This window comes from Choloepus didactylus, chromosome 9 (genome assembly GCF_015220235.1).
Source record: "Choloepus didactylus isolate mChoDid1 chromosome 9, mChoDid1.pri, whole genome shotgun sequence".
Classification (NCBI taxonomy): Eukaryota; Metazoa; Chordata; class Mammalia; order Pilosa; family Megalonychidae; genus Choloepus; species Choloepus didactylus.
The window spans coordinates 81,332,290-81,351,509 of NC_051315.1; the positions used below are offsets into that span (position 1 = coordinate 81,332,290).

The window sequence follows — 19,220 nt, forward strand, 5'->3', positions numbered from 1 at the left end:
GCAGGGAAAATGCCTAGGATAGTACCACAGGGACCTCCAGTAAATGTTCGTACTTTCCCCCTTTCCTCTTCTGATCACTGCCTTTTATGGAAAATGGACCACATCTAAAAAACAGATTCCCCAAATTATTTAAACAATAAAGAGCAGCTACCTCCACTGAATACATCTTCCAAGAATTATCCTGGTAAATATATACTCATCCCAAATTTCCGGTGAACTATTAAGGTATCACAGGCAGGGATCATAGCAAAAATATGCAATTATCTTAAAAAGACAGCCAATGTCCCCGGCCAGAGAAAAGTATTAACACATCTGCATAAAGAACAAAAGATTAGAAAAATAGCAGTCACAGAGAAGCAAACGTTGGCAGGGCCTCTGTTAAGGAAGGGTGGTCAGCAGACTGGGTATCACACAACCTTATCAAGGCTACCTTTAAGAGGGAGTAGATCCATTAGACTCTTTGACATGATGACACTAAACATGTGAATTATATAATAAACCCTCTTTATTCTGTTTCTGTTCACCAAGCAGCCTTCTTATTATAATTTGACCTCATGGATCCATCTTCCAAGAGAGAATCTGCTGGTTATATCAATTCAAGTATTTTTATCCTTATGTCAGTTATATATTTTTTTGCTGTGATGTATTAAACAGACAGACTCTATGACTTGGCTAATGTGAGACAGGTCTTCTGAAGGTGCAGTGATAAAATCCAAGGTTCTGAGTCAATAAGGCCAAGGTCACATCTGAATGGTTAGCTCATCTGTGTCATGCCACCCAGTGAAGCCTCTGGGAGCAGCTTGCTCCTGGGGTTGTCAAAAAATACCTTTGTCTAACTGCAGGCTTTTTCAGAATTCCACATCCATTATGTTATCTATGCATAGTATCCTTCTTTCAGTTGGACAAAAAGACCTGATTTTAAAAAGTGTATGTCTCTTAATTCTGGGAAATAGTCACACACAGAAAAATTTAAGATCCTATTCCTTTCCTTGACTTCATTTCAGGTTCTTACTTCATCCACATATTTAGATATAGTGATGCAATCCATTGTCTATTCCAAACCTCTTAAAATCTAAAATTGTTCAAACTTCCAGATTAAAAAAAAAGTCATGAATTCAAATATTGTCCTAAATGTCAGATGGATACTCCCCTGTAATTCAGCCCAAGTATTACTGGCAAACTACTAGTTCACAAAGCATTTTTTGTGATATGTAAAATGTGTTTTAAAACCTTTTAAAATAACATTTGAATGATACAATTGTTTAAGCATGGCCACCTACTCTATATCTCACCGACACATTTTGGTGTAGAATAGTCCAACTTGCTAAACAGTAAGCTTTTGAGGCGCCCAGTGTAAGCAATAACACAACAAAGGGTTCTGTTATGTTCGGTAATTGCACACCTACGGCGGTATGGAGCACGGAGGCAACTTTCAACTGCCTATGAAGGGCAGAGCCATTTCAATGAATGGTCATTTAAACTCTTTAAAAGCTTGAAGAATGAGAGAGAAACGGAGGAGAGGGGAGAGAGAGAGAGAGAAAAGGGAAGAGAGGGAAGGAGGGAAGAAAGATCTCTTAAAGAGTTATGGTTTGGTGGGGATTAGAACTCTGATCTATGGATCCATGTATTTATCTCCCCACCCTATAATAAACCCCAAATCAAATGAACAGAATGTAAGCACCACCACCCCCAATCATACAAGTAATGCTTTTAATTGTTTAGCTCCCACAGTTCTCACATAACAAAAACTGACAAATCCATGATTCCCTCCAAAAAGAAACACGAGAAACAAGATCCTGGAAGACTGTTGCTCCTTTCCTCCTTCTCTGGCTGTTTTATGGAGACGGCTGCACCCAGCTGCCCGCCCACGAGGAGCTGCTTCCTTCCATCACCAGCACTCCCCGCCCAGGTGGGGCCAGGCACTGCCTCGGACTGCAGGTCCCTCGGGAACGCACACAGCCTGTTTTCCAGTTTTCACACACCATTTCGTCCTAGACAAACTTTCTTTGGGAAGGTGAACGTGGTGGCCATAAGCACTGCTACATTTGACACTTTTATACCATATCACATTCAGAAAAAAATAAAAATCAGATTAAACTACAGCAAAAATGTTAGAGCTGTACTTTTGTTTATACAAATAAAACAGTCATTGTCATCGTAAGTCTGAAAGGAAGATGCTTTCTTTGATTTTTCAAAAATCAAAGTCTATGTAAGGCTCAGACTGAATTAACTGCATTTTAGAAAGAGAGCAAAGCTCCTAATAATAAAAGGTGCCCAACCCAAAGACTTACAAAGCACTAACGCTATGCTTTAAAGAGGAAACGTCATTTGAAAATCTATCTATGAAAGTTTCAAATTTTGGTAGCCATGCCCTTATTCAATAATTTAGAAAAACTCTACTAAATTTGACTCAGGAGAGCAAGTCTTTAATTCTCTGTATGCCACTCTCCATAACCCTTCCACTAAAAGAGGATTACTCAGGAATAGTTCTATTCGTTATGATCCCATCAGAGCAGAAAATGCCCAAGTTTGAGTCTGAAAGGGGATCAATTTATCAACACTTTTAACTCTTAAGGTTATTTTGCCATGTTCTCTTTTCTCAGATCTATCTTTTGGCCTCCTTTCCTCAGGATGAAACATACAATTAGTGGCTCATTTCATTCTGGAGTTGAACATCATGAACCAAGAAAAAGGATTTGTTCTCCATAAGAAAGATCACAAATCTGTTCTGTAGAAAATTGTTACAAAATGTATACAATCAAACAATTTAAATAAATGTGCCTGTCAACCCAAAATGTCACAAGAGGTTAAATGCCTTCAACTTTGTAATACAAAAACAATATAAAAAGTACATCTAATTTCTAATCCTTATATTTGTCTATAAAAATCTTACCAAAACTTAAAAAAAGTCTTAATACATGTTTCTCTTTGTAACAGTTATCAAGTAGCCAGTTTTCCATTATTTAAAAATAAATATTAAAAATCACCGCTGTTGTGAGACTTAAGGATCTAGGGAAATGGCCCCTTGGCTTGCCTGTAAGGGTCTCTATTTCTACCTGAGTCATAGCACCTGCTGGGGCTGGAGTTCTAGTCCAGTGCTGCTTTTAAATAGCTCTGTGGTCACGGACAAGTTATGTAACCTTCCCAAACCTCAATTCCTTCATTAGTAGAACAGAAGAGTGGGAATATATTAGCATTTGTGCTCTAAGGACTATTAATCTTCAGAAAAAGCATTCTATGATCAAATTAAATTGAAAACGACTGCACACAATATCCCTCCCTCTAGGAGATTCACAATGTGCATTAGCATTGGTAAAGGCTCTGGGAAGTCTTTCAACACTTAACTTGAACTTTGTATAAAACTTGGTTGACCTCAGAATCCCTTTACTGACTGGCACCTATGAGTATCCTGTAGACTATACTTTGGAAAGCACTGGTCCAGCACATCTCAGGCCTCCTCTAACACTTATATTGATGAAATGTAGGAACAGCAATGCAGTCTTTTGATACAAATTCTGGGGATTAAGAGAAGATTTAATGCCCTGGTGTTGACAAGGTACCTGTTCATGCTAATCGGTCCTTTGAAGAACATCAAAATTCCCTTGTTCCTAATGAAAGTCTTCATTCAATGAAAGTGGGAATGGCTCTGTCACTGGATCTTGACAGCCACCTACAGTATAAGTAGTAGAACTTGCCAAAAATAAGTTATCTTCAATATAGTTTAGCTTTCCTTTCCAATATAACCTGATTTTTCTCCATAGCAAATGCTTGTGCCACTGTGCCCTAGTTCTGCCAGCTTTAATAGGGTCCCTGCCTTTTATCCATTTCCTTGTCCAGAATGAAGTAAACTCGCAGGTAGCATTGTCAGGCAGTCCTCAGGTTAAAGAGCTGTTCTTCCAAGAAGGCACCTCCAAGGCCATATTGTTCTTCATGCAGACTAATTTCTTCAGGCGATAAGTGGCTTGCTCCAAGAACAAAGTCTGCAAATCTAATAATTTTTTTTGTTTTAAATAAAGTTAATGTTACCACAGAAAGGTTTATTTGGAAGATAACATGTTCCTTTAGTGCTTATCCCCTTTAATTAAATTTGACTTTGCATCAGTAGAGGATGGCATTTACACAGTGAGTTTAAAAACAGGAATGGCTTATGTGATCCTTCTAGAAATAGCTATTCAAGTAAAGGGTAGAGAAATAAGCAGACTTATAAGCACTGAATGCTTATAATGCATTGAATGCCACCAAATGTACTCATTCCTGTTTTCTAATTCCTTTGCTTCATTTTTCATTAGTTTTGATTTGTTTTGGCTTTTTTTTTTTTTTAACTGTCAATACTTTCACCTTCAATCTGCAATTTGAAGGCACTGTTATTTGGATTAAGCTATGAAGAAGAGAAAGCAGTAAGGGAAGATGTTGGGCAGAGATGTCTTTCTTGGTTAACTTAAAAATTATTTTCCACACCAGAAGAAGCCAGTTACTTATCCCATGCCACCTCTACCTTTCTCCTCCCCATATGGAAGTTATCTTTATAACTTTCCCTATAAAACATATCATGTCAATATTTAATGTAGCATCAGCAGTTTTACTGTGCAAGGGAGAGGAATGAAGAAAAAAAAAGTACTGCTGATAATGTCCACATACTCTGTTGTCCAGGAAAGTCATCTTTTCTAATCTCAAACATCTATTCCAAACTACCATATTATTTTCAAAATAATTCTAACCCATGCTATAGTCTAAGACACCGAGAGGGATTTATGAACCTTTAAATGCTTGCTTACTTTTTAGGCGCCTGGAGTCTGGACACCGCTAGCCAAGATGGGAAGTCAGGCCTGCGGCAGGCTTGGCGCAGGCCCTCCAGAGCGCTGGCCGTTTCAGCATCAGCTTGTTCCCTGTATTCTTCTTCAGTAATGTATTTAACCACGGGCTTTTCTGAAGTAAACCACTTCTTCACTTTCCTAAAACACGTAGCATTTGGTTATTAGATTCCTGGTTATATTTGATTGCTCAATTCAATTGCTAATATGAATAAAAATGTACTTCTTAAATAGGAGCAGTAATACTTTTCAAACTTCCTTTATGTATTATTGTACTTTTTTATTGTTGTTATCATTACTGAGGTATACAGAATGTATCATTTCGGTCTCACAGCACCCAAACTGTTAGAACTGTCTAGGAAGTTCCCTCTTCCTAGACCATCCTAAATTATATCCTAAGGCATTTGAGAATCAGTTGAGAGAGATGTTAATTGTATTTTTCTTCCTTGCTAATTTCTAATCACAAAATTGGAAGTCTGGTGTCTTTGTGTTTGGCTTGCTGATTTTCTAGGACATTAAAAGAAGCAAGCCTTTGAGCTGTCCTTCTACAGAGACCCAATGGAATCATTCACCACTTACTCCCTATACTGTAAAGCTGGGAGGGTTTATGAGGTATCACCTCCACCTAGTGGTGGTGATACTGACTAATCCCAGATAGAGGGAGTACATATTTTACAAGGGTCTTATATGTGCAATAATTTATTCTTCCTTTGCCACATGCTGAGGGGCTTACAACTGGAATATTGGTTTTACAACCAAGAAAGTCCTATATCTCATAAAAACAATGATGATGATAAGGTTTAAAAACTTATATTTGTCAATGAGTTTTAAAAAATGTTTTTGGATGATTTTAAATTTAATTTAACCAGAGATTTGAAAACCTGAATAAGCATCAAGAAAATATATTTCCTTGAGGGTTGGGACCTAAAAAACTTATATTTTATCTTTTAAAGCTTATATGGTGATTGATAAGCTGGATTTGGGAAGCGTTAACATTATTTTCTTCTTCTTTTCTGAATTCCCAGCCATGTTTTCCCTAAAAGAAGAAATTCCGTGGCCTCTGAGCCAGAAGATGGGGACAAAGTTCTGGCTTTGAGGTTTACTCACTGGGTAAAGTAAAGCAATTCTTTAACAGTTCTGAACCTCACTTTGCTCATCTGAAAAAATGAAAGCAATAATATCTATCTCATGCTTTGCTGTAAAAATTAAATGAGATATTGTGTATAAAGGGCCTAGGCACAGGGAGTTGCCTATTTTATCAGTTTTATCAGCTACCATATATTATTAAGATATATGGAAACAAGTCTTTGTAACCTAGAAAGGACTATACAAAATCGAGGCATTATTTCTCTGCTTTATTACTTAACCTAAAAGTTCCTGTTTTATCCCCTAGCTTTTCAAATAATTCTTAAGTAGCTAAATGGAAAGTTGAGCAAATCATAGTACATTTTGATTATTACTTGAATGTTATTAGAATACAAAGCATAAAAGAATCATTGTGCAGGTGACAGAACACACTTTGCTCTTGGAGAGCAGTTGGACAGTTAAACGGAAGGAGAAAGGAGTCCCATTCAAGGTTCCGCAGGCCCCAAGCTTGGCAATGGGCCAGAGGCTATTGGATGCAGAATGCACAGCCTCTTCCTAGAGGAGGGAACTCCAGGTTATCCCAGTCAACTGTCAGCCTCTGGAGGAAGAACCAGTCAGCATCAGCCCCTCCAACCCTGCCCGGCTACACTTCAGCCTCCTCTGGCATCCTCTGGATATGGGATTTCCTGTCACTGGTTTATTTTTAATCCTATTACATACACCGTCACCAGATCCATAAACTGCCAGTTATCACAGTCTTCTGCTTCCTCACAGTCAGTCAATTTTACTTCTTAAATACTGTCCAACTCCCTCTTCCAGCCCTTGGTCCCACTGCCCTACTCCAGAGCCCCTCATCATCTCTTGCTTGGACAACTGTGAGGTCTGATGACTGGTCTCCTGCCACAGAACCTCCCCTTATGTTCATCCTCTGTGCCAGAAGACAGACAAGCCATATACTGCTGGCTGTTGAGTGTTCGTGGTATCTAGTTTGATTTTTGCTTTTGGAATGTATTTTTGTTTTCAATTAGACTAGTTGCCAGCATTTAAAAAATAAGACTTCACATTCTAATCCACATTTCTGGCTTTTCTAGAAAACCAGAAGATCTGGAAACACAGGGCCCATATTCCCACATGGCAGCAATCTGCTCAAGCTGCATGGAAACTGCCTCCTTTTAGATGAGGCTGCATCGTAGAATTTCCCACCATCCTCATAATCACCCCACTTAACTGCCCAGGCCCTAAGCATTTGAATTTAGAACGCCTCTCAAGGTAGCAGTCAGAGAGGGCTAACTCAAATGCATACTGCTTAACCTCCACTGTGTCCAGGATCGGACTAAATTCTTCAGCATGGCCAGCTTGGCCTCCACGGTCTGGCCCATGCCCACCTCACTGGCTGCATCAGCAGGACTGCCTGCCTCGTGATGGCACCAAACTGGGTTTTCCCCAGTCAGGGAACACCCTTCCCACATTATTCATCTGGCTATTTTCATTCCTTCTTTAAGATTCAATCCTGTAATATCTCCTCCAGGAACAATTTCCAGAACTTCCTCTATATGCTCTTAGCTCCTGGGGAACCCTCTATTTTAACACTTAAAAGATACAGAAATTTATACCTCTGTCTCAGCAAGTGTACCTCAAAGGCACGTACCGTCTCCTTCATCTGTGCACCTGACCCAAAAACAGGTGCTCAAACTCAATGACTGCGACAAAAGAAGTTACCTCGTCTTGCTGTAGTTTGACAGAGATAAAGTCTTAACTTTTTTAAAACCTGAGAAGAGAGTCCTAAACGTAAATAATAACTTCTAATCATTTATGATTCATTTGTTTCCTAACTCTTATCTCATAAACACAACCAAGACCACTAAAGTAGCTTTGACTCATAATGAAGGAACTGCAGAATGAAAGTAGAAATTTTAGGCAACCCAGAGCCTGAGTAATTTTGCCACTGATTTTAGTAAACTCCGAGTGACTGTAATCACCTGGTGCACCTCTAAAAGATTAATGATGGCTAGAAATGGAGACAGAATCAGATACCTGAAGTTCTCTCTCCTTCCCCTTCTCTCATAGTGAAATCTCCAGATAAAATGTAATTATGAGATTATGATGTATTCAAAAAGTTCTCCAAAGCAATAAATAAGACCAAGGTCTAAAATGTCAATTTATCAAGGAAAAAAAAAATGATACGCACCAGCTCATATAAAAGAATACTTTCAGTGGGTAGCACAGCCTTCTGGAGGATGTGAGGAGGATCATAACTGCATATGCAAACTGAGGCACATTGACACCAGAATAAATCAGGACCAGGGAGAAGAACTGCAGTGTCCATGTCAAAAGATTTATGTTCTTTCTGTCAACAAGGGGTCCATGTTTGTAACAAATAGCAAAGCTGAAAAATCCAACTATCAAGACATAGCCTGTAAAAGCAGAGGGATATAAAATAACATAAATTTTAACTTGAAAAATTATGTGAAAAACTTGGCCAGAGCCTTGACTTAAAGCTAAGAACTTATCAGAAAACCTCATTTTTTATTTTCTTTTTCCAATGAAATAAGGTTGAAAAATGGATACAGAGCTAGTTAATCCTCCCATGTGAAATAATGGATTGACCTTTTTAATAATTTTGGATATATAATAATAAATTATTATGCTTTTTAAACATATCTGGTTTTTAGTTCAGTGGCCTCTATGGGCAAATGCTATCATGACTGCTTTGGTCAGGAATAACCCTTAGTATATGTCAATGTCTACTACAACCTTATTTTTTACTTTTACTTTCTAGTCACAAAAGGAAAATGTAATTTTATAGTGGAGGGATCAGGCTGTTGCCATCCTAATGCAGTGTTCAGTCTCAAGGTTACTAATGGTGGACTGTGAAATATTCTGGGTCTCCTGCTGTGAGCTATTGTAAAGTGCAAAACGTCACCTCTGATGTATTCCTCCAAAAGTGTTTAATTTGTATGTAAGCAAGCCCTAAGATCTAATAACCAGTTTATAGGAAATATGGGGGAGAGAGGAACAATTAAATTATACTATGAAGGAGTAATCAGAGAAATACAGAAAGTGGGACATTCTATAGAACAAATATCCTATTAACCATTAAGGATTAATAGAGACATATGGGCTATATCCAGGCATAAAGGATATTTGGGAAATTTGAACATGGCCTGGAGAATAGACGATTTTAAGGAATTATTGATTTTGTTAGATTTGATAGTTTTTTACCCTATAGAAAAATCCTCTTGTTCTTTAGAGATGCCTGGTGGAACACTTAGGGAACACCATGCTGGTGTGAAGCTGTTACGTACCCCATAAAAGGCCATGTTCTCTTAATCCATACCTGTGGGGGCACACCTATTGTTGGTTGGGACCTTTTGGTTAGGTTGTTTCCATGGAGATGTGTCCCTCCCCACTCAAGGTGGGTCTTAATCCCCTTCCTGGAGTCCTCTATGAGAGGATAAAAGACAGATGAAACTCAGAGAACTCAGAGAAGCTAAGAAAGAAAACACCCTGGAAGAAGCAAGAAGGACCCATAGAAGCTGAGGGAGCCATTTTGAAACCAGGGCTCAGGAGAGAAGGACCAGCAGACATTGCCGTGTGCCTTCCCATGTGACACAGGAACCCTGGATGCCAGCAGTCTTCCTCACAGAAGGTTTCTTCCACTTGATGCCTTAATGTGGACAATTTCCTGGCCTTAGAACTATAAATTTGTAACCTAAAAAACTCCACTGTAAAATCCAACCCATTTCTGGTATATTGCATTCTGGCAGCTTTAGCAAACTGAAACAAATACCATGGTGTCTGTAATTTACTTTAAAAATACTTTTGCATAAAAAGAAAAAATAGGATAAAACCATAAAATCTTCAAGTAAAACAAAAAATTAAATGCTTTTACTTTGGGGGAGGGCTTATTGTGAGAAGTTTGGTGCTAAGGGTTAAGAGAAAATCAGTGCCCTCTTTCTTCATTATATCCTGGTTAAAATGAACAAGCAAACAATGAAAAAGGTATCTACTTTTGTAATATGAAACAAGGAAAATGAGTGGTTTCTTAACAGGTTTTCTGTTTCTGAAAAGTCAAATTTTCAATTGTCATTTACAATTAGGATTCTCACCTTTCATACTGAATACATTAAGAAAAAGAAGAGTCACAGTTTAGAGAATTTGTTACTTTAGAAGTTAGATGAATTTAGAGTTTAATCACAAGTCAGAAGCATATGCAGACAAAGGGGACAAATAATTTTTTGCTCTTTTGATCATTATACAGAAAACTAAGAAAGAAATGGGGAAATAGTCTAAACTGAGATTATGAACTGAAATCAATTGTGGAAATAAACAAAATATTATTTTTAAAAGTACTGTATCTCTAGTTCAAAATGGAAATCTGGACATTGGACAAAACCATATGTCAAAAGAACTCCTCTAGTTGTACCTTTCAGTTTTCCCAATAATAGAATGTATTTTTTTTTTTAAATTTACCTACCTAATATATATATTCTCTTTTCATACCACAGCCACTTTAGATCTTCCAAGAATTGGCACACAATGCAAACTGAAGCAAACCAACAACCAACCATTAGAGCCCAAAACGTGCTATACTGTGTGAAAGAAAATAAATGACTTATTTTTTGGTGCATTTACTCTCATAAAAATAGAAGTAAATAAATAAACTCTTTGTTTAAACTTCTACATTAAACTGAATTGATAACTCAATTTAGATACTTTGTAGAGTCTCACTACTCAAGGTGTGGTCCATGAACCAGCAGCAGGGGCATCATGTGGGAGCTTGTTGGAAATGAAGTATCTCAGACCCACCCCAGACCTGCTGAATCAGAAACTGCATTTTAACAAGATCCTCAGGTGATGTGCATGCACAGTAAAGTTGGAGCAGCACTGCTCTAAAGAATAAATTTATCTCAAAATAATGCTGGGGTTACAACCTTCATCAGAGTAACTATGACATTATCATCATGTATTTTTATTTACCCTCAACTAAATGCAGGGTCTTGTTTTATTGAAGGTGTTTGGGGGAACTAATTACAATGAAGAAATCCTCAGATGTGGCAGTGCTATAATTCAAGGCCCTAATGGTTCAGTGTCATGAAATTCCTAGGCTGTCAAGATAAGTGAAATTTTCACTCAGTGTAGAAACAGACCTTAACACTCTTAAGCAAAAAATGCATTATCTAGAAAATAAAAGGGTCCCCCCAAAAGGGTCACCAAAACTTAATACTTAGTTATTTATACATATACAATGTTATTTGTAAACATATAAAACAAAGGCCCTAGAAAAAGATACATTTTAAAGCCAGTTTATATAATGAAGATTGAATTAGGAACCATCAAAATCAATGCAAATAAATTTTGATCAATATTTTGTGTCTACGATATCATGGTTTCCATTTTTTATTAACATGCACATAACATGCCCACCTTTGGAATACACCTTTTCACCAGCAGCAGGACAAAGACTAATGTCATCAGAACACCGAGCACGGTCCCTGAAGAGTAGTAGAAAATAGGGCTTCTGTCAAGACAAGCAGATAAAAGCTATGTAAATGCCATGTAGTACTTTAAGTATTAAAAACATGTTTAAATTGATGACAGTAGCAATAAATAATACTCAGATAGTAGCTCTAATTATATCCTGTACTCAAGAAATGATATCAGGAGAGGATTATGGGAAGATGGCAGAGTAGGAAGCTCCAGGAATCAGCTTCTCCACCAAAATAACTATTTTGAAACTCTGGAGTCTAACAGAAAGCTGTGCAGCATCTGGGAAGGAGTGGGAGGATGAAGCTAGTAAACTGTGATAAATACAGGTTGAGTTTCACCCTCCCTGCAGTGACTACCATCCCCATTCCCCCAGCCGGTGGCAGGCAGCAGTGGGGACTGGAGCTTGGGCTCTTGGTGAAGCTTGCTGGTGCCAGGGTGGGGCATAAAGACATAGTTCTCCAAACTCCAGGGGTACGTGGACTGATTGATATCTCTACTTTCGATCAGCTACTTGAGATCAGACAATGTTTCAGATTCCTAGGACACAGGCAGCAGAAGAATCTTAAAGACAGTAACATTCATCAAAACTACAGAAAACAGTTAAATGGCTGCATTAACTGGGCAAGTGAATAAGGAAAACACACCTAGAAGAAGTTCCTGGTGCCATAGTTGGCCCCCTACCCTCACCCTCCACAAAGCAGGGTAGAGCCAGCTTGCATTTCCTGGCTCTGTTCCAGAGGGAGCAGAGTGGCCCCTGTGCGCCTACTGAGGTGTACACATGCCATTGCAAATATATCCATGGAGGTCTGAGAGACTGAGCTGGGGAATATGTCTTGGGCTTTCCTGCAGAGAGTTTGTCCTGAAGGAAGACAAAAGGCTTGCAGACAGCTGGGAGAGTGTGAGAATTGATTAATCAACTAAGTTTAAGCCCCTGGGGCAAAGGACTACCTGCATTAAGTCACTCAAGAGAGCACCCAAGAAGGAAAGGAGGTCTATTTCAAAGAAAATAGAGGGGACACTCTCTCAAACTACTATAAACTGTAAACTGGGAATTCCTAAGGCCTCTAGCAAGCACAAGCCCAGAAAAAGAAGCAGGCTCCATGGCTCCCACTCCAGGCAGGTTCAGATAAGACAGAGAGGACCCTACACTTCCCATTTGCCTTGGGCTGATCTTCTGGATAGGAAGGCTAAGTGCTGAAGGAGACCATCCACCAAAGTAGAGACAATTTGCAGAGACAGTGAATCATGTTTTCTGCTTTGGTTTGTTTGCTTTGATTCCCTCCTGGCACTCAAGAAAATCTCTATCATAGCACTAGATGGATACAAACTAAAGTAATAAAAAGCTCAGGGACTAAATCTCAGAGTTAACACTTTAAAATATTAAAATATACAGCGTTCAACAAAAGATTACATGACAAACACAGGAAATGATGGCCTAGCCAAAGGACCAAGATAATAATCCAGAAACCGTCAACAAAAAGGACAAGACTTTGGACTTGCTGATCAGAGACTTTAAAAAAACGATCCTCAGTATGCTCAAGGAGAAAAGGAAAACATGGAGAACGAACTAGGATATGAGGAAAACAATGAATGCGACTCTTCTGAGAGTCTCAGCAGGAACGAAACAGAAATACTGGAGTTGAAGAACACAATAACTAAAATGAAAAATTCCCTAGATAGTTTCAACAGCAGATTGGAGGCAGCAGAAAGAATCAGTATCTTGAAGATAAAACAACTGAAATTATTCAGGCTAAGGAGCATAAAGAACACAGAATAAAAAAGAACTAACAGTCTAAAAGACCTGTGGGACACCATGAAGTGTACCAGAATATGCATTATGGGAGTCCCAGAAAGAGATGAAAGAGAGAAAGGTGCAGAAGGAATATTCAAAGAATTAATGGCAGAAAACTCCCCAAATTTAACGAACATTCAAGAATCCCAATGAACCCCAAACAGATAAACTCAAAGAGAACCACACCCAGACACATAGACAAACTGTTGAATGCTGAAGACAAGGAGAAAATTCTGAAAGTTGCAAGATAAAAACAATGTGTTATATACAAGGGAGTCCCAATTAAATGCCAATTTCTCATGGGAAATCATGGAGGCAAGAAGGCAGTGGGACAAAATATTTAAAATGCTGAAAGAAAACAATCGCCAACCAAAAATTTTATAATCAGTGAGACCACCTTTCAAAAATGGGGGAAAGATTAAGTCATTCTCAGATAAACAAAAGCTGAGGGAGTTTGTCACCATTAGCCCTGCCCTACAAGCACTGCTAAAGGGAGTTCTTCAGACTGAAAGGAAGGGACTATAGACACTAGATTGAAACATCATAAAGAAATAAAGACTTCTGGTAGAGGTAACCATTTGGGTAATTATAAATGCCAGTACTATTGTATTGTATTTTTTGTTATGTAACTACACTTTTTCTTCTTACAGGTGCTAAAATGCAAAGACATAAAAGTAATGATAATTAATGGTTTTTGACACATAATGTACAAAGACATAATTTGTAGCAAGTAAAAAAATGATGGGACAGAGGGGTTTAGGACAGTATGCATATGTTATTGAAGATAATTTGGTATTAAATCAAATATGATTGTTATAGATTTAGGATGTTAAATTTTAATCTCATAGTAACCACAAAGAGCATATATGAAAAACATATTCAGAAATATATTTTGAGAAGGGACTCAAAATGATGCAATATAAAATTCCAAATAAATATGGAAGTAGGCATTAACAGAAGAATTGAGGGTCAAAAAAGGTGTAAGACTTATAAAGACAAAATAGCAAAATGGTAGAAGAAAATATTGCATTATCAGTAGTTACTTTAAATGGATTGAACTCTCCAGTCAAAATAGAGTTTGGAAGAATGGAAGAAAAAAAACCATGACCCAACTATTTGCTCTTTACAAGAAACTCACCTTACATTCAGAGACATAAGTAGGATGAGAGTGAAAGGATGGAAAAAAATACACCATGTAAGAAGTAACCAGGAAAAAGCTGGGGTAGCTATACTAATGTCAGAAAAAAATAGACTCTAAGTAAAAAACTGTTACAAGGGACAAAGAATGTTATTATATACTGATAAAGGGGTCAATTCAAGATCAGGTGTAACAATTATAAGTACATATCCACCTAATAACAGAGCCCTAAAATATATGAAGGAAATATTGACAGATTTGAAGGGAGAAATACACAGTTCTACATTAACAGTAGGAGATTTCAAACACCACTTTCAACAATGGTTAGAACATCTTGATAAAAAATCTGTAAGGAAATAGAGGACTTGAACAATACTCTAAACCAGCTAGACACAACATACCAAAACTTATGGGATACAGCAAAGGCACTGGTGAGAGAGAAAATTATAGCTCCAAATGCTTATGTCAAGAAAAAAAAAAAGAGAGAAAGAGCTCAAATCAGAGTCCTAACCTCAAAACCGGAGAATCTAGAAAAGAACAAACTAAACCCAAAACAAGCAGAAGGAAGGAAATAACAAACATTAGAGCAGAAATAAAGAAAATGAGAATTTAAAAAAATAGAATTAAAAACCTGAAAGTTGGTTCTTTGAAAACGGTCAATAAAATTGACAAATCTTTAGCTAGACTGAAAAAGAAAAACAGAGAAGGGATGCAAATAATTAAAATCAGAAATGTATGGGGGGCGGGGCATTACTGCCAACCCCACAGAAATAAAAAGGATTTAAAGAGGATACTCCGAACAATGAACTGTAGACCAACAAATCAGATAATATAGATGAAATGGACAAATTTCTAGAAGCACACAAATTACCTACACTGACTCAAGAAGAAAGAGAAGACCACAACAGACTGATAATAAGTAAAAAGATTGAATTGGTCATCAAAAACCACCCAAAAAAGAAAAGCACAGGACCAGATGGCTTCACAAGGAAATTCTATCAAACATTCCAGGAAGAATTAACAACAATCCTGTTCAAACTTGTCCAAAAAATTGAAGAGGAGGGAATGGTCCCTAACTCAATCTATGAAGCCAACATCACCCTAATACCAAAGCCAGATAAAGATACCACAAGAAAATTATAGACCAATACCTCTTATGAATATAGATGCAAAAATCCTCAACAAATTGCTAGCAAACCTAATTCAACAGCACATCAAAAGAATTAATACACAGTAATCAAATGGGATATATCCCAAGAATGTAAGGGAATCAATTAATGTAATATACCACATTAACAGGACAAAGGGGAAAAAACATAGGATCATCTTAATTGATGCAGAAAAGGCATTTAACAAAATCCAGGATCCCTTGTTGATAAAAACACTCATAAAACTAGGAATAGAAGGAAACCTCCTCAACATGATAAAAGCATATATGAAAAACCAACAGCTAACATCATACTCAATGGTGAAAGACTGAAAGCTTCCCCTGTAAGATCTGGAACAAGACAAGGCTGACCACTGTCACCACTGTTATTCAACATTATACTGGAAGGTCTACCCAAAGCAAGAAAAAGAAATAAAAGGCATCCAAATAGGAAAGGAGGAAGTGAACCTTTCTGTATTTGCAGATGACATGACTCTATATTCAGAAAATCCTGAAAAAAGCCACAACAAAGCTACTGGAACTAATAAATGAATTAGCAAAGAGGTACAGTACAAAAATCAACATGTGAAAATCAGTAATGTTTCTATACACTAGCAATGGACAATATGAAGAAGAAATCAAGAAAAAAAATACCATTTTCAATAGTAACTAAATCAAATATCTAGGAATAAATCTAACCAAGGAGGTAAATGACTTGTACACAGCAAAACACAAAACACAGCTAAAAAAAAATCAAAGATGACCTAAATAAATGGAAGGACATTCCATGTTCACGGATTGAAAGACTAAATATTTTTAAGATGTCAATTCTACTCAAAGCAATTTACATATACAATGCAATCTCAATCAAAATGTCAACAGACTTCTTTTCAGAAATGGAAAAGCCAATCATTAAATTTACATGGAAGAGTATAGGGTCCCAAATAGTCAAAGCTATCTTGAAAAAAAAAAGAATGACGTTGGAGGACTCACACTTCCCAATCTTAGAACTTAGTACAAAGCCAAGATAATCAAAACAGCATGGAACTGACACAAGACAGATATATAGACCAATGGAGTCAAACTGAGACTTCAGAAACCCTTACATTTATGGACAACTGATTTTTGACATAGGTGCCAAGTCCACTCAATTGAGAAAAACAGTCTCTTCACAAATGGTGGTGGGAACTGGATACCCATATGCAAAAGAATGAAGGTGGACCCATACCTCACACGATATACAAAATTCAACTCAAAATGGATCAAAGACCTACATATAGAAACCAGAACTATAAAAGAAAACACAGGGAAGCATCTTCAGGACCTTATGTTAGGCAACTCTTTCTTAGACCTTACGCCCAAAGGACAAGCAACAAAAGTAAAAATAGATAAATGGGACCTCATCAAATAAAAAAATTTTGTGCACCAAAAGACTTTATTATGAAAGTAAAACAACAACCTACACAAGGGGAAAAATATCTGAAACCCACATATCCAACAAGGGTTTAAAACACGGAATAAAAAAAGAAATCTTACTACTCAACAATCCAATTTAAAAATGGGAAAAAGACTTGAATAGACATTTCTCTAACGAAGATATACAAATGGCCAAAAAGCACATGAAAAGATACTCAACATCATTAGCCATAAAGGAAATGCAAATCAAAACCACAATGAGATCCCACTTCACACCCACTAGAATGGCTACTATTTAAAAAATGGAAAATTAAAAATGTTGGAGAGAATGCAGAGAAATGAAAACTCTCATTTATTGCTGGTAGGAATGTAAAATGGTACAACTGCTGTGGCAGACAGTTCAGCAGTACCTAAGGAAAGTTAAGTATAGAATTATCTTGTGACCTGGCAATCTTACTTCTCAATATATATCCCTCCCAAATTGAAAGCAAAGACTCAAAAAGATATTTTCACAGTGATGTTCATGGTGGCATTATTTACAATTGCCAAAAGACAGAAGTAACTCAAGTGTCCATGAACCAATGAACGGATAAACAAAATGTGGTATACACTTAAAATGGAGTATTATTCAGCTGTGAAAAGGATTCAAGTTCTGATCCATGTGGCAACATGGATGAACCTTGAACACATCATGCTGAATGAAATAAGCCAAACACAAAAGGACAAATATTGGATGGTCTCACTGATATGATGTAATTAGAATAAGCAAACTTATAGAGTCAGAAACTAGAATATAGGTTACCAGGGACTGGGGCGTAGATAAGGAATGGGGGGTTAATGCTTAAATTGTACAGTTTCTATTTGGGTTGATGGAAAAGCTGCAGTAATGGAACAGTGTTAAACAGCACTGAATTATATATTTGAATGTGGTTAAGGGGAAATTTTACTTTCTAAATGGTACTAGAATAAAAATTAAAAATATAAAAGCAAAAAAACAGGATTGTATAACACTAACAGTGAACCCTAATGTAGACCATAGACTATAGTTAACAGTACAATTATAAAAACATTCTTTATGAATTGTAACACATGTACAACACTAATGCAAGGTGTTAATTATAGGGTGGTATATGGGACTATTTTATGCATGATTTTTTGGTAAACCAACAACTTCTCTACTAAAAAATTTTTCAAAACTGAAATCAGTACTTGAAATTTATGATAAATAGCTCACCACTAACTCCAAACAGAAGATCTGAATTACCTTCTATACTCACAATCTGATTCAACAATGATTATTAAGCACCTGTTACATAGCAGGCCCTCGGCTGAGAGCTTTATATGCATTCAGAAACACTTGAGACAGCTATTCCTATCTAAATTTTACAACAGGGAAAACCAAAGCATGAAGAAGTTAAAACACCTTCCAAAGACAGTATCTGCTAAGTGGAGAATTCAAGGTTTCAACCCAGCTTCTCTGATTCCAAGCTTTACTCTTCATGCTGTGTTTGCATCATATGGTTTATAAAGACCATGGATGACATTAAACACACTTGATTACTATAATGAAAAGCCAAAAATGAACAATGTTAAGAATAGTTAACAAATGTTTGGTCCCAATTAGCATAAGCAAGGTAAGCAGTAAATTATTATCAGAAAAGAGATTCTTTTTTTCAGGATAGAAATGGTAAGAAACAAAGTATCAGAAAATATGTTTATCCAGGAGTCAGGTATTTGTTAAATTCACCCTTCTGTGTCAGAGCCACAAATCTAGGAGGAATCTCTAACATATTTAAGAGAATAAGGCACTTGGCACCAAAAAACCTGACTATGTATCTTGGCCCAGGCAAGAATTAGTTGTGTGACGATGGACATTGATTTTCTCATCTAATAAAATAAGAACAATAATACAGAGCTCGCATAATTGTTAAGAGGATAAAATCAAATGAGAAATGTACATCAATATATAAAATAAAAGAATGAGTGTGAAATCACTTTATAACATATACATATCATGCTATATGAATATCTCTTCCTGTTTTAAAAGGCCTTGCAGCACTATCTTCAGACCTATCCATAAAACCTAAAGTAAGAAGCTGCAAACAAGAACTACAAAAGCACACTAATGTAGAAATATAAAGCTATAGAGTCAAAAACGTCCTATACTTTTTTGATTCACAAAATTAAGAAAGTAAAAATTAATACTTACTGACTCAAGGTCTTTGCATAAAAGAAGAGGAAAACACCCGCCACAAACACAAGGAAGAGTTTAAAATCCATGACTGGCATAAAAGAAAAAAAGAGAAAAAGAAAAAGCAGAACAAACATAAAAATTTTGTG

General features: G+C 36.9%; 1 protein-coding gene across 1 annotated transcript in view; it reads right to left on the reverse strand.

Moving 5' to 3' along the window:
- Positions 1-1,696: 1,696 nt before the first annotated feature.
- Positions 1,697-19,220, reverse strand: part of NEMP2 (nuclear envelope integral membrane protein 2) — a 35,734-nt gene continuing 18,210 nt past the window's right edge. Inside the window, exons 4-9 of the mRNA XM_037849233.1 lie at positions 19,090-19,162; positions 11,325-11,418; positions 10,375-10,489; positions 8,086-8,311; positions 4,776-4,952; positions 1,697-3,988 (exon numbers count right to left, since the gene is read on the reverse strand). Of these exons, the coding sequence (XP_037705161.1) occupies positions 3,865-3,988; positions 4,776-4,952; positions 8,086-8,311; positions 10,375-10,489; positions 11,325-11,418; positions 19,090-19,162 (809 nt within the window). The 3' untranslated portion in view covers positions 1,697-3,864. The remainder of the gene's footprint in view (positions 3,989-4,775; positions 4,953-8,085; positions 8,312-10,374; positions 10,490-11,324; positions 11,419-19,089; positions 19,163-19,220) is intronic.